Source organism: Ranitomeya variabilis, chromosome 3 (assembly GCF_051348905.1).
Source record: "Ranitomeya variabilis isolate aRanVar5 chromosome 3, aRanVar5.hap1, whole genome shotgun sequence".
Taxonomy (NCBI): Eukaryota; Metazoa; Chordata; class Amphibia; order Anura; family Dendrobatidae; genus Ranitomeya; species Ranitomeya variabilis.
Window position 1 is genome coordinate 606703816 of NC_135234.1, and position 21213 is coordinate 606725028.

At 45.9% G+C, this 21213-nt stretch overlaps 2 protein-coding genes across 7 annotated transcripts in view; one reads left to right on the forward strand and one right to left on the reverse strand.

The window, feature by feature from the left end:
• Positions 1 to 21213, reverse strand: part of SUGT1 (SGT1 assembly cochaperone of MIS12 kinetochore complex) — a 169270-nt gene that overhangs the window by 54331 nt on the left and 93726 nt on the right. The window lies entirely within an intron of this gene.
• Positions 18756 to 20732, forward strand: LOC143816645 (uncharacterized). 2 transcript variants are annotated; one of them, XM_077297288.1, is made up of 7 exons: positions 18756 to 19325; positions 19578 to 19643; positions 19716 to 19790; positions 19877 to 19963; positions 20096 to 20179; positions 20276 to 20489; positions 20571 to 20732. In XM_077297288.1, exons 3-7 carry the CDS (start codon positions 19746 to 19748, stop codon positions 20729 to 20731), a joined length of 591 nt encoding a protein of 196 aa, XP_077153403.1. In that variant the 5' UTR covers positions 18756 to 19325; positions 19578 to 19643; positions 19716 to 19745; the 3' UTR covers position 20732. The 2 variants fall into 2 exon arrangements, with proteins under 2 accessions (XP_077153403.1, XP_077153404.1); XM_077297289.1 differs by lacking the exon at positions 18756 to 19325 and having other exon boundaries at positions 19565 to 19643.

Consider the following 21213-nt stretch of genomic DNA (forward strand, 5'->3'; position numbering starts at 1 on the left):
TGTGCATGTTATCAGGCCAAACTCACCAGGATATGTGAACTTTTGATCAGAGTCATTTGGATGTTTTAGATTGTCATTATGGTTTACAAAGAGAAAACTCAGTAGTTTGACAAAAAATGGCTTCACGCAACCACAAAACATCAGTGGGAGTGCTGTTATCATTCATATTCTCTGAAAAAAAGGCCAAGAAAGCAAAAATGTTGCTGAGGTATGTAAACTTGAGCACAACTGTAAATTTCAGGGTTTTTTATTAATGCACAGTGTGTCCCGAAAGGTGCTAAACAGCATTGTACCACTGAGAAATAAACCCTCATTTAGACAATGCATTTAACCCCTTCATGACCCAGCCTATTTTGACCTTAATGACCTGGCCATTTTTTGCAATTCTGACCAGTGTCCCTTTATGAGGTAATAACTCAAGAATGCTTCAACGGATCCTAGCGATTCCGAGATTGTTTTTTCGTGACATATTGGGCTTCATGTTTGCGTTTACTTGTGAAAAAAACTGAAATTTGGCGAATATTTTGAAAATTTCACAATTTTCAAATTTTTATTCTGTTAAACCAGAGAGTTATGTGACACAAAATAGTTAATAAATGACATTACCCACATGTCTACTTTACATCAGCACAATTTTGGAAACAAAATTTTTTTTTTGCTAGGAAGTTATAAGGGTTAAAATTTGACCAGCGATTTCTCAATTTTACAACAAAATTTACAAAACCTTTTTTTTAGGGACCACCTCACATTTGAAGTCAGTTTGAGGGGTCTATATAGCTGAAAATACCCAAAAGTGACATCATTCTAAAAACGGCACCCCTCAAGGTGCTCAAAACCACATTCAAGAAGTTTATTAACCCTTCAGGTGCTTCACAGCAGCAGATGCAACGTGGAAGGTAAAAATGAACATTTAACTTTTTAGTCACAAAAAATGATCTTTTAGCAACAATTATTTTATTTTACCAAGGGTAAAAGGAGAAACTGGACCTAGAAAGTTGTTATCCAATTTGTCCTGAGTACGCTGATACCCCATATGTGGGGGAAACCACTGTTTGGGCGCATGGCAGGGCTCGGAAGGGAAGGAGCGCCATTTGACTTTTTGAATGAAAAATTGGCTCCAATCTTTAGCGGATACCATGTCGCGTTTGGAGAGCCCCTGTGTGCCTAAAGATTGGAGCTCCCCCACAAGTGACCCCATTTTGGAAACTAGACCCACTAAGGAACTTATCTAGCTGCATAGTGAGCACTTTCAATCTCCAGGTGCTTCACAAATCGATCTGTAAAAATGAAAAAGTACTTTTTTTTTATTTTCACAAAAAAAATATTTTAGCCTCAATTTTATTCATTTTCACATGGGCTACAGGATAAAATGGATCATAAACTTTGTTGGGCAATTTCTCCTGAATACACAGGTACCTCATATGTGGGGGTAAACCACTGTTTGGGTGCATGGCAGGGCTCGGAAGGGAAGGAGAGCCATTTGTATTTTGAATGAAAAATTAGCTCCAATCGTTAACGGACATCATGTCGCGTTTGGAGAGCCCCTGTGTGCCTAAACATTGGAGCTCCCCCACAAGTGACCCCATTTTGGAAACTAGACCTCCCAATGAACTAAACTAGATGTGCGGTGAGCACTTTGAACCCCCAAGTGCTTCACAGAAGTACTGCGTTTTACCTGCGGATTTCCTGCATTTTTTTGTACGGATTTCACCTGCGGTTTTACACCTGCGGATTCCTATTGAGGAGCAGGTGTAAAACGCTGCGGAATCCGCACAAAGAATTGACATGCTGCGGAAAATACAACTCAGCGTTTCCACACGGTATTTTCCGCACCATAAGCACAGATTTGCTTTTCCATAGGTTTACATGGTTCTGTACACCGCATGGAAAACTGCTGCGAATCCGCAGCCAAATCAGCACCGTGTGCACATACCCTAATTCCAACCCTAATTCTAACCCTAACCCTAATTGCAACCCTAGCCCTAACCCTAGTTTTAACCCTAAGGCTTCTTTCACACTTGCGTCGTGTGACGTACATCGCAATCCGTCATTTTGGGGAAAAAACGGATCCTGCAAATGTGCCCAGAGGATGCGCTTTTTTCCCTTAGACTTGCAAGATCGCCGCTGTCAGTCGGTGGGGGTGGCCGATGATATTGCAGCATCAGCCATGGCTGGATTGTAATATCTCATCAATTTTTATTGCTGAAATATTACGATTGCTCTGATTGGCTGTTGAAAGTGAAACAGCCAGTCAGAGCGATCGTAGCCACGGGGGGCGCAAAGCCACCCCCCTGGGCTGAAGTACCACTCTCCCTGTTCCTGTAGGTCAGGTGAAATTGGAGTTAACCCTTTCACCCGGCCTGCAGGAACACGATCATTCTGTGACACAGCATATGCGTCACAGGTCGGATTGGCACCGACTTTCATGACGCATATGCTGTGTCACAGGTCGGGAAGGGGTTAAAAATATTCTTTTAACCCCTTTCTGACCTCGGACGGGATAGTACGTCCGAGGTTAGATACCCCGCTTTGATGCAGGGCTCCAGCGGTGAGCCCGCATCAAAGCCGGGACATGTCAGCTGTTTTGAACAGCTGACATGTGCCCACAATAGCGGCGGGTGAAATCGCGATTCACCCGCCGCTATTAACTAGTTAAATGCCGCTGTCAAACGCAGACAACGGCATTTAACCGGCGCTTCCGGCCGGGCGGCCGAAAATTAGCACATCGCTGACCCCCGTCACATGATCGGGGGTCAGCGATGCTTCTGAATAGTAACCATAGAGGTCCTTGAGACCTCTATGGTTACTGATCGCCAGTAGCTGTGAGCGCCACCCTGTGGTCGGCGCTCATAGCACACCTGCATTTCTGCTGCATAGCAGCGATCTGATGATCGCTGCTATGTAGCAGAGCTGATCGCGTTGTGCCAGCTTCTAGCCTCCCATGGAGGCTATTGAAGCATGGCAAAAGTTAAAAAAAGTGTGAAAAAAGTGAAAAAAAAAAATATATATATAACAGTTTAAATCACCCCCCTTTCGCCCCATTCAAAATAAATCAATAAAAAAAAAAAATCAAACCTACACATATTTGGTATCGCCGCATTCAGAATCGCCCGATCTATCAATTAAAAAAAAAGCATTAACCTGATCGCTAAACAGCGTAGCGAGAAAGAAATTTGACATGCCAGAATTACGTTTTTTTGGTCGCCACGACATTGCATTAAAATGCAATAACGGGCGATCAAAAGAACGTATCTGAACCGAAATGGTATCATTAAAGACGCCAGCTCGGCACACAAAAAATAAGCCCTCAACCGACCCCAGATCATGAAAAATGGAGACGCTACGGGTATCGTAAAATGGCGCAGTTTTTTTTTTTTTATTAGCAAAGTTTGGATTTTTTTTTCACCACTTAGATAAAAAAAAGAACCTAGTCATGTTAAGTGTCTATGAACTCGTACTGACCTGGAGAATCATAATGGCAGGTCAGTTTTAGCATTTAGTGAACCTAGCAAAAAAGCCAAACAAAAAACAAGTGTGGGACTGCACTTTTTTTTGCAATTTCACCGCACTTGGAATTGTTTTCCAATTTTCTAGTACACGACATGGTAAAACCAATGATGTCGTTCAAAAGTACAACTCGTCCCGCAAAAAATAAGCCCTCACATGGCCATATTGACAGAAAAATAAAAAAGTTATGGCTCTGGGAAGGAGGGGAGCGAAAAACGAACACGGAAAAACGGAAAATCCCAAGGTCATGAAGGGGTTAAACAATAGATCATTTTTAAGGCTAATGTTTTTCTTCAATTTCAGTATAACTATATCAGAAATCTAGCCCCTACGCCTGATACTAGAGACTCATAGGTCCTGTCCTGTACAGACTGTCATCTCAATATCAGAGGCAGGATTGCAATCACAGGTAACACCTCTATACACAGGTGACAACACAGGGTCCACCAATCAAAGCATGAGATCCCCTCCTCTCCACACAATGACCTTCACCCAGATCGCAGCATGACTAGAAAGTTCTCTTGTAGAACTAATTGATTCAGAGCCCAAGGATAACTTCCTATGTATTACAACCAATGAAGCTGATGAAAAGAGATCTGTGCAGAACAGGAAGTATGAAAGTATTAGGCAGGGTGGACAGAGGGAAGAGTGCAAGATTCATATTCTTTTTAATATAGTGCTATGAAAAATATAAAAAAATATAAAAAATGAAAATACATTTAACAAAAAAACCTAATTTGAATAATAGGTTATTTTCTGATGAAATTAATACTTATAGGGGAAGACAGCACCATAATCTGCTACTGAATATTATATAGAAATGTTTTCCCATGTAGGATTTATTACCAATGTAGCAGAAAAACCCCAGTGCGCTTCTATGTGAAATAGACTGCCAAAAATACAACCATTATATGCCATTAACAGCGCCAAAAAAGCTTTGGGTTCTCTCTAAAATCTAAAATATGATCACGTACACTGTAAACATATAGCTGTCCTTGAGATAAACCAGGTAGAAAGAAAATATGGATCAGGTCACAAGTCAGTTTCCCTATAACTATGCCCCAGGAACTATAGCAATCACTGCCATCACGACTTCTCCAGCTATTGATCTGTGAACCCTATTAATCAGCACCAGCGCAGCAGAGAGGTCGGCCACTAACAGCTCCTAATGGACAAACTTGTAAGTTTTGTGAAGTAAAAAAAAAAAAAAAGAATGTAGGAAACACTTTTTTTTTTTTTTATACGAGAATGTAAAATTATCTTCACAACATAACTTGCATCCTATCAAAGGCAAAAAAAATTACTTGGCACTCAGTATTTGAAAAAAGTGATTCCTTCTTTATTGTAAATCCAGCCTTCCTCCATAGCCCTCTCACTCACTGGTGGTATCGCCACATGACGGACCTGGGTAATAAGCATCATCCCCTTTGCAAGTTTCCTGCCAAGTACTGGAGCGCTGCTCATTTCTTACCACGTCACAGCCCCACAGGGTCACATTAGCTTTCCCCCTCCTGGGCGTTCCTACTGAAGGGTGGGCTTGCCATATGTCTAAGGGTGCTTTCACACTAGCGTCGTACGACGCACGTCGCAATGCGTCGTTTTGGAGATTTCTCCATAGGGTTGCATTAGCAACGCATTGCCACACGTCGCATCTGTCGTGCGATGGATGCGTCGTGTTTTGGTGGACAGTCGGCACAAAAAAGTTACATGTACCTTTTTTTGTGTGTCGTGTCCGCCATTTCCGACTGCGCATGCGCGGCCGGAACTCCGCCCCCTCCTCCCCGGACATCACAATGGGGCAGCGGATGCGTTGAAAAACAACATCCGCTGCCCCCGTTGTGCTTTATTTTTCACAGTATGCGTCGGTACGTCGCATTGCATCGTGCGTCGTACGACGCTAGTGTGAAAGTAGCCTTACCGAGGCGCCATTCCTGTCACAAGTCCATTGCATATTCAAGTAGCGCTGTTCCTCTCCTGTTATGTGAATAGCCCCACCAGGTCCAGTTGGCATTACCATCACCAGACTGCATACAGCCACCTTTATTCCCATTATTTCATATGACATCCAGCACAAAACTGTTAACTGTGGATTCACTTTCTTCAACCGGGATATTATAACAAAGTGTTTCTTTTCCAGTTTTCTCCAATAAGGATATTCTGATGAAGGTCCTATGACGGAACCGAAAACGTTTAATTTAATTTATTTGGTCAGGATGTACAATAAAGAAGGAATAATTTTTTTCAGATACTGAGTGCCAAATATTTTTTTTGCCTAATTGTATGGGTTGGACACCCGACTTGAGCACCACCAGCAGCATTATTCCAGAGTGCCGTGTTATTTATTTCCATAGCATCCTATCAAAAATATTTCTCTACATTTACCAGCCATGTTTGTCCTTGTATTCTCTGGGACTACACGGCTGTGCTACTTGTATAAGGCAAAGATTTGCAGGTGAATCCCATTTCAGAGGAATCCTATGGCAATCTGGCATCTATGAAGCCTGTCCCTCAGTTCACAAGTATCTGATCTAAGAGGAAAAAAGGTTTTCATGTTACACAGCATTTAACCCCTTACCAACATCTGCCATACACTCCTGTTCAAAAGTTTAGGGTCACTTAGAAATAGGGATTTTTGTGTACTCACCGTAAAATCCTTTTCTCCGAGCCATTCATTGGGGGACACAGACCGTGGGTGTATGCTGCTGCCAATAGGAGGCTGACACTAAGTGATACAAAGAAAGCTAGCTCCTCCCCTGCAGTATACACCCTCCTGCTGGCTCTCAGCTAACCAGTTCGGTGCAAAAGCAGTAGGAGATCAATAAACAAATATATGAGAGTATAACAGGTCACATTATATACGAGAGTATAGCATGTTAAATTATAAAACAAGCACAAGCTAATAATAGGGTGGGAGCTGTGTCCCCTAATGAATGGCTCAGAGAAAAGGATTTTACAGTGAGTACACAAAAATACCTATTTCTCCTACGCCTCATTGGGGGACACAGACCGTGGGACGTCCCTGGGTGGGGACATCATCAGATCAGGCCCTGTGTAACCGCTACTTACAAGTGCGACACCGTGGCCTGCAGAGTCCCCCTATCCAGACTCACATCTGTGGAAGTCTGGGAATTATAGTGCTTCAAGAATGCATGCGGACTGGACAACCTCGCAAACGTGCTGTGCCGACGCCTTGTGCCTAGAATCCAATAAACCTACATAGACAGGGAGATAGGCTGACATCCAACATGGAAGGACTCCTGGATGGTGTAACAAATCCAGCTAACATGGTCGATGAAACGGCTAAACCCTTCCTGTAACCGTCAGGAAGCCATCCTCTTACAGTGAGGTAGCCCAAATCAAGTGTCCAACCTTCGGAAGGACGCCGTCCTCGAGACGTACCTACTCAGAGCACTCACCACGTTCAGAATATGGGGAACCCATTCCGTTATATGGACTGGTGCGGAGAGAGAAGAGTGAAGAACGATGCCCTCATAATTGTGGGAATACAATACCACCTTGGTAACAAGGGGCGGGGATGGCCTGAGGGCAACGTTGCCTTGATGGTAATAAGGGAAATAGGTCTGAAAGAACAGAGCGGCTAGCTCTGAAGACTCGTCAGGATGAGGAGACAGCAGAGAAAAAAGGGGCGACCTTCCCTGATGGTAAAGTCTGTTCGGATCAAAAGGAGTCTACTGTAAAACTCCAGGATCATTACGGTCCCAAAGATCTAACAGTATGCTATAGGGAAGAACCACACGTGAAGACTCTCTGTGAGGAAGTCTATATTTGCAGTTTTGTTGCAGTAAGATGGAAAAATACTAGTTTGTAAGACGGAAAAATACTAGTTCCGCAAACGAGAAAAACCTGACATGGTCAGTGCGGATCTCCCAGGATCAATGGGGCTCTTCCTGCTTCCGAAAAGATCTCGGAAGTAGTGGAAGAGGGGCGAAGGAAACTGGTACCATGGAAGGACCAGAGCATGCACTGCAATGGCTTTTGGACTTGGAAGCCGAACCATGAACTTATAGTACATTGGCATTCAGTCTGGACGCCATCCGACCTACATCTGGAATGCTCCAGAGAAGACAGATCTGATGGAAGACTTCAGGGTGAAGTTCCCACTCACATGAGGCGTGACCCTGACAGCGTCCGCCGCCCAGAGATCTACTCCTGAGATGTGTAGTGCCGAGATTACCAAATGATAGATCGTGGCCCAACAGAGAATGTGAGGTACCTCGGCCATGATGCCTGACCGTGGGTACCTGCTAGAAGACTGACGTATGGGACAGACGTGGGATTGTCAGATTGAAACAGATGGGGTGACCCGCCAGAAGGCAGTGGACCTGCCGTAGAACTTGCCGTAACGTTCGGATCCCCAGAACAATGATCAGGAGAAGAGGACTGGAATCGTTAGTCACTAATAACCATTAAACCGGGAGAAAGGATCTCCCCTGGATGAGGAAGGAGCTCAGGGACTACCCTCTGAAAGCCTGATTGACCTGCAGAAAAACTAGAGGAACAGAGGAAAACGCTTACATTGTCACCAATTTTCCTCAGAACCCTCCTAGCAAATCGAATGGAATGAGCGGATGAGTGAACAAGTGCGCGAGCTCCCTGTTGAAGGGCCACGGCCTTGTCTCAAGGGAGAATCACCAACCTTCTGGAAGATTTCAGGATCATCCTCAAAAAAAGGATATCGGCTGGGCTGGAAATGAGGAAAAAACTTGTCTAAGGTCAGCTGCCAGCGCAGGGCTGGAAGAGCAGCTAGAAAGTCGACCAGATAGGGCAGGACGACCACGCCTCTAGGGTGCAAGAGGAACGTAACAGCCGCCGTAACCCCTGCGAACACTCTGGGTGCGGTAGCAAGGCCGAAGGACAAGGTCGTAATTTGAAAATGCTGTTCGCGAAAGGGAAAGCAAAGGAATTTTTGGACAGGGGAAAACAGAGAAATGTGAAGGTAAGCATCCCGAATATCGGTGGATGCCAGAAACTCCACCTTTTTCCATTGAAGTAATGGCTGAGCGGAGGAACTCCATCCGAAGAAGGGGGAAGAAGTTTGAGGTTCAGGGTCGGTCTTACTTTTCGGTCCCCATTTTGGAACCAAGATCCCTTAGATCTAGACTGTCCTGGACAACTTATCCACTGCTGGTTGAGTCTATAGGGAATCAAAATAGTTAAGTTCTCTGACCAAGAGACCATTGCTCTAGCAACACATGCGGCAGCTAAGGAAGGGTAGAGCGCTGAACTGGAGGCCGCAAGACGGAATGAACTAGATTTGCTATCTGACAGTCCGTTGTATTATTAATTGATGACCCATCGGGTAGGGATGCTGGTAGGTATACCACAGGAGATTCTACCCAGTTAATATGCCAAGTGGCAGAATGCACGGCTGCATGCAGAAGGTTAGGAAAAAAAGTCTCTTACTATCGCCACTCTTTTGACGGTGCGGAGATAAAATGATGAACCCTCGGTCCACCATCCTCTTAACAGGGAAGTGGAGAGGGATCTTCCGCCTTCTCGCATCATCTGCTAAATAGTGGAGATGCAGAGGGTGTGTGTGTGTGGACGCCAAAAAGGGAGCCTCTGTACATCCACAGAGTTAAGGTCCCTGGGTGGACAGGGCTGGTTGTCCGGCGATAGGCCTGGCTGTAGAAGAGGATACATGGAGGCGACACTCCATGTGCTCGTCTGTCGATGGTGTGGGGAGATCGGTGCCATTTAAAAGGACCCGTCGCCCTTAAGAATCAGACCAAGCATGGCATCTCACGTCCTGGGGGGTATACGTTGAGTGGACACCCCGCGTGTTTGCATATTGGCTGAAAAAAGGATACCGCGCTTGCAGAGGTTTCTGTCCAGTGGATCGCTTATCCGGACGCTCCCTGTCCGGGTGAATGGCAAATGCTCTGCGAGGGAGTTTAGTTTCCTCGTGAGGGATGCTGCATGATCTAGAGTAGAACCGAAGTCCTCGTCAATCTACAGAGATTGATGACATAAATAGGCGAATCCATCCTTTTCTGAAGTTTTGGTGAGTCCAGAACCAAGGCAATATCCGGTTCATATTCAGAGACTTGTTCTCAGCAAATCATTGGTGAGGGATCAGGAAATGAAACTTCTAGGTGTGTGTATGTTTCTAGACGCATGAACGTTTCTAGAAAACTTGCAGCTCCTGCTAGCCGACGGCTCGCATGAAGGAAAGGGACATCTATATTGGTCCTGCGAGCACTCCGAGCCACAGAGGGTTCACGGAGGGATTCAATCTCTTGTCAGAGAATCCATGGGTTGCGGCAGTGACGAAGCCCACTCAGGGAACTAGGTACTCTGGGATAAGCTGCGGAGGGCTCATGAGCTCATTTAGGGTGACCGGCTTCGGACGGGTCATGTGCCTTTAAGACAAGGAAATATTTGTCATGTGCCCTTAAGACCAGGGAATGCTGGTCATCTGCCCGTAAGACCAGGGAATGCTGGTCATCTGCCCGTAAGACCAGGGAATGCTGGTCATCTGCCCGTAAGACCAGGGAATACTGGTCATGTGCCTTTAAGACCAGGAAATATTGGTAATGCGCCTTTAAGACCAGGGAGTATTGGTCATGCGCCCCTAAGAAAACGTAATACTGATCATGTGCCTTTAAGACCAGGGAATACTGGTCATGTGCCTTTAAGACCAGGGAATACTGGTCATGTGCCTTTAAGACCAGGAACAAAGGCCCTGTGCATTTAAGACTAGGGAACACTGGTCCTGTGCCTTTAAGACCAGGGAATACGGATCATGTGCCTTTAAAACTAGGGAATACTGGTCATGTGCCTTTATGTACTCCCTTATTCGGTTGCAGAATAGTTGGGCGCCTTTAATGCAAAACCATAGTCCCTGTGTGTGCTGGCAGGGTGGACCAAGATGGCCACCGGGAGTTGCAGAGGTGGTAAAGTCTCGCAGCGAGTGAGAGGCGCCAATTTTTTGGGGGCGGAGCCACATACATTATGGGGGTGGAGCCACATACATTATGTGGACGGAGCCTCGTGACTTCCATGAATAGGCCCAAGCCGGGGTCTAAATTTCTGCAGCCGGTATGAGCAATACCAGCGTTGCCGAGGGAATCGATCGCTCCCGTGCCAGGGAAGAAACGCCAGAAAAAGGTGGGCAGAGCCGCCTTAGTGCGCCATAGTGCGGGCGTGGCTTCCGGGATATGGCCTACACATCGGCCGAAGCCGGGGGCTAAATTTTTGCAGCCGGCCGGAGCGTTACCTCAGGGAGGTGGGCCACCGGGAAGCTGAGGCTGTCTGTCAGCATGTGAATATTCCACTGCAGAGGCCCATCGCTGACTGGATCCACTCACCATCGGTGTGCGTCCCGGCATGAAGCAGCCGCGATGACTGGGTTTCAGCGCCGAGGAAAGCGCATGCACTCTATTGTTCTGCTGCAGGTGCAGGGATAGAGGGTTAAACCTCAATCCACCATCCCTTTGTTAGGGAGGTGGAGAGGAACCGTCCGCCTCCTTGTGCCATCCGCTTTAACCGTGGTGGGACAGTGGGGGCTGCTCGGACGCCAAAGAGAGGGGCCTCTGTACATCTACGGAGTTCAAGCCTCCGGGTGGACAGGGCCAGTTGTCAGGCTATAGGCCTGGTGGTTCCAGGAGAGGATACATGGAGGCGACACTCCATGTGGTCGCCTGCTGCTGGTGTGGGGAGATCGGGACTTGAAGGAACCGTCACCCCTAAGGTGAGCTCAGGCTTGGCTTCCCACGTCGCAGGAGAGGGTACGGGGAGGAATTCTCCGCCTGATCGCCTGTTGACGATTCGAGGGAGATCGGAACCTTGAAAGGATCAGTCGCCCCGCCCCCTTCACTCCGTTAATTAAAAAATAAAAATTTACAGAAAAGTAAAAAATAAAATAAAAATGTTGGGGTCTAAACCAGACCCAAGTGCCTCCTACAGACACTAAGCAAGAACTGGTTAGCCGAGAGCCAGCAGGAGGGTGTATACTGCAGGGGAGGAGCTAACTTTCTTTGTATCATTTAGTGTCAGCCTCCTAGTCGCAGCAGCATACACCCACGGTCTGTGTCCCCCAATGAGGCGTAGGAGAAATGTCCTTATTTTTGAAAGAAAAGCACAGTTATTTGCAATGAAACTAACATTAAATGATTCAGAAATACACTCTATACATTGTTAATGTGGTAAATGACTATTCTAGCTGCAAACGTCTGGTTTGTAATGCAATATCTTCATAGGTGTGTAGAGGCCCATTTCCAACAACCATCACTCCAGTGTTCTTATGGTACTTTGTGTTTGCTAACTGTGTAAGAAGGCCAATAGATGGTTAGAATACCCTTGAAAACCCTTGCGCAAGTATGTTAGCACAGCTGAAAACAATCTGGCTGATTAAAGAACCTATAAACCTGACCTTCCTTTGAGCTAGTTGAGAATCTGGACCGTTACATTTGTTGGTTCCATTAAACTCTCAAAATGGCCAGAAAAAAAAGGAACTTTCATGTGAAACTGGACAGTCTATTCTTGTTCTTAGAAATAAAGGCTATTCCATGCGAGAGATTGCCAAGAAACTGAAGATTTCCTACAACGGTGTGTACTACTCCCTTCAGAGGAGAGCACAAACAGGCTCTAACCAGAGTAGAAAGAGAAGTGGGCGGCCCTGCTGCACAACTGAGCAACAAGACAAGTACATTAGAGTCTGTAGCTTGAGAAATCGACGCCTCACAGGTCCTCAACTGGCAGTTTCATTAAATAGAACACGCAAAACGCCAGTGTCAACGTCTACAGTGAAGAGGCGACTCCGGGATGCTGGCCTTCAGTGCAGAGGGCCAAAGAAAAAGCCATATCTGAGACTGGCTAATAAAAGGCAAAGATTAATATGGGCAAAAGAACACAGACATTGGACAGAGGAAGATTGGAAAAAAGTGTTATGGACAGACGAATCCAATTTTGAGGTGTTTGGATCACACAGAAGAACATTTGTGAGATGCAGAACTGAAAAGATGCTGGAAGAGTGCCTGACACCATCTGTCAAGCATGGTGGAGGTAATATGATGGTCTGGGGTTGCTTTGGTGCTGGTAAAGTGGGAGATTTGTACAAGGTAAAAAGGATTTTTAATAAGGAAGGCTGTCAGTCCATTTTTCAACGCCATGCTATACCCTGTGGACAGCGCTTGATTGGAGCCAATTTCATCCTACAACAGGACAATGACCCAAAATACACCTCCAAGTTATGCAAGAACTATTTAGGGAAGAAGCAGGCAGCTGGTATTCTATCTGTAATGGAGTGGCCAGCGCAGTCACCAGATCTCAACCCCATTGAGCTGTTGTGGGAGCAGCTTGACCGTATGGTACGCAAAAAGTGCCCATCAAGCCAAACCAACTTGTGGGAGAGGCTTCTGGAAGCATGGGGTGAAATTTCTCAAGATTACCTCAGCAAATTAACTGCTAGGATGCTCACCATGGAGCTCCATTGAATCCCAGCCTGTGAGAGTTTCAAAGACAGTGATTTTTGTTATATGCAGCAATAATCCAGCAAGGAAAAAAAAAAAAAACTAACAAAAAACAAAACAAAACTGAAATTGTTTATTTCGGGAAAGAGTTAAAAAGGATGTCAGCAGGTTTTTGCTACCTCATCTGAGAGCAGCATAATGATTCCAGAGAGGTATCACCTAGTTTACAGGATGCAGCTGTTCTGACAGATTTAACAATGCAGCAGAGCTAAGGAAGCTAACCCCACCCACACCAGGATCTGTATTTACAATATCTATAGACAATGAGCTGCTTATCACAGAAGGGGGCCTAATCTGGCTTGCTTGGACACAGCAGCACAATGATAAGCTCCTGGTGCTATATCAATCACTGCAAGTAAACAAAAGGACAGAGATAATAAGACAGTTATCTCTGAAATCTGTGCTTTAACTGCTACCTCATGATGTGTTCAGATTACATAGCAAAAACCTCCTGACAGATTTCTTTTAAGTTTGCTTCAAATGTCAAACTTTAGTGGTTACTTAAAGGGGTTTTCTGGGTATATAATATTGATGACCGAGCCTTAGAAATGACATCAGCATCTGATCAGTATGTGTCTGATCAGCTGAAACGCACAGAAAAATATCATGTGTAGCCATTGCAACCTGAAGCTGCACATCATCTCCTATTCACTTAACCCCTTAGTGACCGAGCCAATTTTGACCTTAGTGACCAAGCCAATTTTTACAATTCTGACCACCGTCAGTTTATGAGGCAATAACTCTAGAACGCTTCAACTAATCCCTGACTCTAAGACTGCTTTTTCGTGACATATTGTACTTCATGATAATAGTAAAATGTATTCGATATTACTTGCGTTTATTTATTAAAGAAAAAAAAAAAAAAAACAGAATTGTCAATAATTTAGAAAATGATGCAATTTTAATTTTTGTGCCCTTAAACTAGAGAGTTGTGCCATACAAAATAGTTAATAAATAACATTTCCCACATGTCTACTTTACATCAGCAAAATTATAGAAACATTTTTTTGTGAGGAAGTTAGAAGGGTTAAAAATTGACCAGCAATTTCTCATCTTTTCGACAAAATTTAAAAAAACATTTTTTTAAGGGACCACCTCACATTTGAAGTGACACTGAGGGGCCTATATGACAGAAAATACCCAAAAGTGACACCCTTCAAGGTACTCAAAACCACATTCAAGAAGGTTATTAATCCTTCAGGTGCTTCACGAGAACTGAAGCAATGTGGAAGGAGAAAATTAACATTTTACTTTTTTCACAAACAATTTAATTTAGACCCCAACTTTTTTTATTTTTATTTTCACAAGAGTAACAAGAGAAAATGGACACCAAAATTAGTTGTGCAATTTCTCCTGGGAAGGCACACAGTTTCACTTTTTGAATGCAAAATTGGCTGTAATCGAGAGGGGACACCATGTTGCGTTTGGAGACCCCCTGATGTAACTAAACAGTGGAAACATTCCAAAAGAGACCCCATTTTGGAAACAACACCCCTCAAGGATTATATCCAGTGGTATAGTGAGCATTTTGAACCCACAGGTATGACACAGAACTTGTTGACATTGGGTTGTCATATTGAGTATGTCGTCATTAGTGTTGAGCGCAAATGCTCACTACTCTAGCTTGCATCAGGTATGCGCACCAAATATCGCGGGTGCTCAAGTGCCATGCTCGAGTCCCTGCCCTGCATGTTTCACGGCTGTTAAACACCCAAAAAACCATGTGAGGATCCGTGAAACTCCAACCATACCTAACACCCAATGTAAACTCAAGTAGCGAGCACTTGAGCTCAACACTAGCAATCATACCATAATTTATTTTTTACTTTCGAAAAAAACCCTAATCTAACTCCAACCCCAACTGCAAAGAATGGAATATATATATATATATAATGTAGAAAAAAAAACATACACATATTTTAACTAACTACGGGGGTGATAAAGGGGGATTTGGTTTACTTTATTTTTTATTTTGACCACTGTGATAGGGTCTATCACAGTGATCAAAAGTAATCAATAGGACAGGTTTCCTATTGCTGCCTGGTACCAGCCCGTAGATTTCGGAGGGCACACTGCGCTTGCACCCGCCATTTTTTTCCCAGGAAGATGACACGGAGAGCCGGGTGATGGAGCAGGCAGGTTCAGGGACATGGAGGTATCAGGGGGGCTCGGGGACCCCATTTCTCTCTTCTATGATATGCGAGATCATTTCAGAAGAGAGAGACATGAATTGCAAATCGCACTTCTTTTTTGTGATTGTTGTAAAACCTGCCCTGATCATTTTTCTCTAGGGTCTCGACTACCCCCATTAGCCGAGACCCTGGAGATTTTCCGACACTGGGAGGCGCTATACCCTTAACTGCCACCGTTAAAAAGTGTAGCAGCAGTCGTTAAGGGGTTAAAGTGAATCTGGCACTAGGATTAACCCTTTGAAGTTGTCTATATGGGCATGCAGATCATAGGAAGCTGAGTAAAATGATAACATTTGCAAATCGAGGTCTTATTCCAGAGAAATCAGTGTTTTTATTATATCTAAGTGAGCTGTTAAGGTCTATAGGCCAGACATAGATCTCCCCGAGCATCTGCCTCCAGAGATTATTTTAAATTAAAGTGCGTATTACCAGTGTGAGACATGTGACTAAGGCTTCTTTCACACTAGCATCGGGCTCGGCCCGTCGCGGTGCGTCGGGCTGAGGTTCCCGACGCTAGCGTTGTCTCCGCCGCACAACGGGTGCAGCGGATGCATTTTTCCAGCGCATCCGCTGCCCCATTGTGAGGTGCGGGGAAGTGCGGGGAGGTGGGGGCGGAGTTCCGGCCGCGCATGCGCGGTCGGAAAAAGCGGACCGTCGGGAGCAAAAAACGTTACATGTAACGTTTTTTGGACCCGACAGTCCGCCACAGCACGGCGCAACCGTTGCACGACGGTTGCGACGTGTGGCAATGCGTCGCAAATGCGTCGCTAATGTTAGTCAATGCAGAAAAAACGCATCCTGCAAGCACTTTTGCAGGATGCGTTTTTTCGGCAAAACGACGCATTTGCGACGTATTGCAGTTAACGCTAGTGTGAAAGTAGCCTAACTGAACTTTGCCTCCTTATGAAAACCTTTGCAACTGCCATCACAGCTCTACCATACTGCAACATAGTATGCCTGTGTGACGGAAGCTAAGGCCTCTTTCACACTTCAGTTGTTTGGCGTCAGTCTAAATCCGCCATTTTCCTCAAAAAACGGATCCGTTTTTATTTTCGACGGATCCGTTTTTTCCCCCATAGACTTGCATTAACGACGGATTGTGACGGATGGCCATCCGTTCTATCCGTCATGCGACGGATCCGTCGAAATTTGGCGGACGTTGTCTAGACATCGACGGACTTTGTAACGTTTTTTGTCGCCGCCTAATTAACGGTCCGCGACGGATCCGTCGCGTCCGTCATTTTATAGAATGGGCGCCTATGGACGACAGATCCGTCGCGATCCGTTATTTGGTGGATCCGTCGCCCCAATCCGTTTTTTTAAACTGAGCATGCTCCAAAAAGTTGATACTTTTCCCAGACAACCCCAAAACTATATACCGTATATACTCGAGTATAAGCCGAGATTTTCAGCCCAAATTTTTGGGCTGAAAGTGCCCCTCTCGGCTTATACTCGAGTCATGATCGGTGGTGGGGTCGGCGGGTGTGGACTGTCATATACTCACCTAGTTCCGGCGTTCCTGTCGCTCCCCCTGCCCGTCCCACGGTCTCCGGGTGCCGCAGCTCTTCCCCTGAGCGGTCACGTGGGACCGCTCATTAGAGAAATGAATAGGCTGCTCCACCTCCCATAGGGGCGGAGCCGCCTATTCATTTCTCTAATGAAGCGGTGCCGGTGACCGCTGATAGAGGAAGAGGCTGCGGCACCGAAGAGCAGCTGTCCGGGGGAAGGAGCGGGACGCCGGGAGCAGGTGAGTATTACATATTTACCTTCCCTCGTTCCACCCGCCTGGCGCCGCTCTGTCTTCCCGGCGTCTCTCTCCGCACTGACTGTGCAGGTCAGAGGGCGTGATGACGCATATAGTGTGCGCGCCGCCCTCTGCCTGATAAGTCAGTGCGGAGAGACGCCAGGACGGGACGCTGAGGAGCTGCAAGCAAGAGAGGTGAGTATGTGTTTTATTATTTTATTGCAGCAGCAGCAATGGCACAGATTTATGTGGAGTATCTATGGGGCAACGGAGCAGAGCACTATATGGCACAGCTATGGGGCAACGGTGCAGAGCACTATATGGCACAGCTATGGAGCAACGGTGCAGAGCACTATATGGCACAGCTATGGGGCAACGGTGCAGAGTACTATATGGCACAGCTATGGGGCAACGGTGCAGAGCATTATATATATGGCACAGCTATGGGGCAACGGTGCAGAGCATTATATATATGGCACAGCTATGGGGCAACGGTGCAGAGCACTATATGGCACAGCTATGGGGCAACGGTGCAGAGCACTATATGGCACAGCTATGGGGCAACGGTGCAGAGCATTATATGGCACAGCTATGGGGCAATGGTGCAGAGCATTATATATATGGCACAGCTATGGGGCAATGGTGCAGAGCATTATATATATTGCACAGCTATGGGGCAACGGTGCAGAGCACTATATGGCACAGCTATGGGGCAATGGTGCAGAGCATTGTATATATGGCACAGCTATGGGGCAATGGTGCAGAGCACTATATGGCACAGCTATGGGGCAACGGTGCAGAGCACTATATGGCACAGCTATGGGGCAACGGTGCAGAGCACTATATATATGGCACAGCTATGGGGCAACGGTGCAGAGCATTATATATGGCACAGCTTTATGTGGAGCATCTATGGGGCCATAATGAACGGTGCAGAGCATTATATGTGGCACAGCTTTATGTGGAGCATCTATGGGGCCATAATGAACGGTATGGAGTATCTATTTTTAATTTTGAAATTTACCGGTACCTGCTGCATTTCCCACCCTAGGCTTATACTCGAGTCAATAAGTTTTCCCAGTTTTTTGTGGCAAAATTAGGGGGGTCGGCTTATACTCGGGTCGGCTTATACTCGAGTATATACGGTAAACAGGACAGGTGGGCCTCATTTTTCAATGTGCCATCAAGAGAGAACACAGATCCTGCCAGCAAGAGACATCCTGCCAGCGAGAGACATCCTGCCAGCGAGACATCCTGCCAGCGAGACATCCTGCCAGCGAGAGACATCCTGCCAGGTGAGAGACATCCTGCCAGCGAGACATCCTGCCAGCGAGAGAGATCCTGCCAGCGAGAGACATCCTGCCAGCGAGAGACATCCTGCCAGCGAGAGACATCCTGCCAGCGAGAGATCCTGCCAGTGAGACATACCCTGCCAGCGAGACATACCCGCTAGCAAGAGAGACCCTGCCAGAGACTGCTATGTGAGTACTGCCATCCAGCGTGTGTGTGTGTATGCCTGCCATGTGTTTTATTTTTCATACTGTGCTGGTATTTTTAATGGCTGTGCTGTGACGTGTGTGTGTGTATGCCGTGTGATGTGTGCAGTATGCCGTGTGATGTGTGCCAGACCACCTGCCTGCCTGACATGTGTTTTATTTTTCATACTGTGCTGGTATTTTTAATGGCTGTGCTGTGACGTGTGTGTGTGTGTGTATGCCGTGTGATGTGTGCCAGACCGCCTGCCTGACATGTTTTTTATTTTTCATACTGTGCTGGTATTTTTAATGGCTGTGATGTGACGTGTGTGTGTGTGTGTGTGTGTGTGTGTTTGTTTGTAAATGCTGTGTGATGTGTTCTGCATTTTTTGGTGATTTTTCATACATTAACATACTGTACTGGTATTTCAACTAAAGAGCAGTGTAGCTCCTACTGTCCAAACAAAAAAAAAAGAACAAAAAAAAAATTGTAATAAAAATTACACAAAACTGTCCGTAGTATGATTTCAAGATAAATTTAAAACTGGTCTACATTCAATAAAGGTGTTTGAGGTTCTATATCTAAATGCAGAATGCAAACCTTTGGTATACAAAATGTTATCTGGTTATAACTAGGGTAACCATAATTATCATTTTTGGGTATTGGTATTTTAACTTTGAATGAGGGAATTTTTTTTATAAGGTTGAAACTGTCTCTGAAAGAAAGAGCTGAAGATCCTGTGGTGACGTCATCACTATCATAGTGCTTTCAGCATTTATCAGCTCCGCCTCCTGATCACATGACGATGAGGTCACATCAGGTCCTTCAGCTCTCAGCAGCTCAGTCCTGGTTGTGTGCAGCTCGTGTTCTCTGTTATCAACCAGCAGCAGATTTCTGGTTCCTGCTGTTCTGGTGAGATGTGGAGAGAGGGGCAGAATGTGGAGATGGATGGGCAGAATGCGGAGTCGGATGGGCAGAATGCGGAGACTGATGGGGCAGAATGCGGAGACTGATGGGGCAGAATGTGGAGATGGATGGGGCAGGATGTGGATTTGGGTGGAAAATATTTTTGCGGGGGGGCCCCATTTGGAAGTTCGCACCGGGGCCCATAACTTTGTAGTTACGCCACTTTATAGTAGCTTAGAACTGTCTTTATACTTGCAGATTCTAGGGACCAAGGAACTAGGGACCAAGACGACGCAGGCAGACCCCCCAAAGTTTTGAAAACATGTAAGTATAAAGTCCCGAAAAGCTGCGTCTATCCTTTTGTATAGTAGCTTAGAACTCTCTTTATACTTGCAGATTCTAGGGACCAAGACAGACTCAGGCAGAATGTCTTCATCTGAGAGCCCCCCCTCACATCGTCAGGCACCTGAGGTTTTTTTTTTTTTATTCCTAAATTTTTTTTGGTACATCTCTGGTAATGTTTTTGAACCCTATATGTATTTATTCTGTTTTCACAGGAAGAAGAAGGAGGAGCAGCAGCAGAGGAGCAGCTTCATGAAGGAGACGGGCAGGGTGGAGAAATGAGAGGAGCGGGAGCGCATAGTGTAAGTTTTGCAGATACAGATCCTCACATAAAACACACTACACTCAACACAAACATTCAGCACAGCACACACACGGTACATATGCTTCCATCCAAGCACATAATTTATTTTTTTTATTTTTTTTTTTATTAGTCTTCACAATCCGGGGCTCGACGTAGAGTTCCTCAGAGCACCTACCATAGTCGTCGGAATGCTAGGCGCGGCAGTCACCGCAGAGTAAGTTCCTTTTTTGGTTTGGTGTTTAGCAAACTGTAAAATTCATGTGTTATTATAATCTTTCCCTTTTTATTCTTTTTTTTTTTTGGTTAAAAGGCTTCACAGCGTGCTCCCGAACAGGATGAGGAAGAGGACGAGGGCATAGATGTGGACACCCTCATCCAAGCGGTCCAAAGTCGGGAGCCGCTATGGAAGATGTCGGACCGCCGCCATGCTGACCAGTACGTCACCCGACGGCTATGGGAGGAAGTGTGCAGTGCTGTCATTGATAACTGGGAGGAACTCGATGCTGGGGCCCAGGATCTAGCACGTAAGTATTCACAGTTCATTAACGTGTGTTAGCATGATTTAATGTGTTGTATAGTAACCTTTTTTTGCTTTCTCTTTCCAGGTAACAGGGTAATCGTGCGGTGGCGGTCACTGAGGGATCGCTTTAAGAGGGAGTTCAATAAGGAGATGCAGGCCCCGAGTGGATCTAGAGGACGCAGGAGCAGGTATAAGCATTCCAGAGCCCTGTCGTTCCTCCGGTCGACGCTGCTGAGCAGAAGGTAAATATTCAACACCACAAGTTTTCAGTCAAACTGTTAAAATGTGTAACCTTCTATTTTTTTGGGCAGCAAGGGCAATTGTAATATCAAGATACTAATTTTTTTGTTTGTTTCTTCTTTAACAGTACTGTCACCAGCACTCGGGAGCCTGCATCAGAGTTGCACCCCTCTGGAGCGATCCCTCAGGGGTCCGTCACCGTGGACCACGTCGACCCTTCTGTGTGATCCCTCGGCCCCATCCACCAGCGCTGGAGCAGCAGGGTGGACTTCGTCACTTGAAGCTGCAGGTGATGAGATGGAGTTCCCTTTACCCCACCCCTCTGACACTGCCGTAACATCTAGACCACCTTTGGGGTCAGGACGGCAGCGCCAGAGAGGTCAGGAAAGGAGCTATGCGCCTGAATTTTTGCATTTGAATGCAGCCTTCCAGAATGCCATCAAGCTTTTGGGTGAGCAAACGTCTGCTGGGTACAATATGCTTCACAA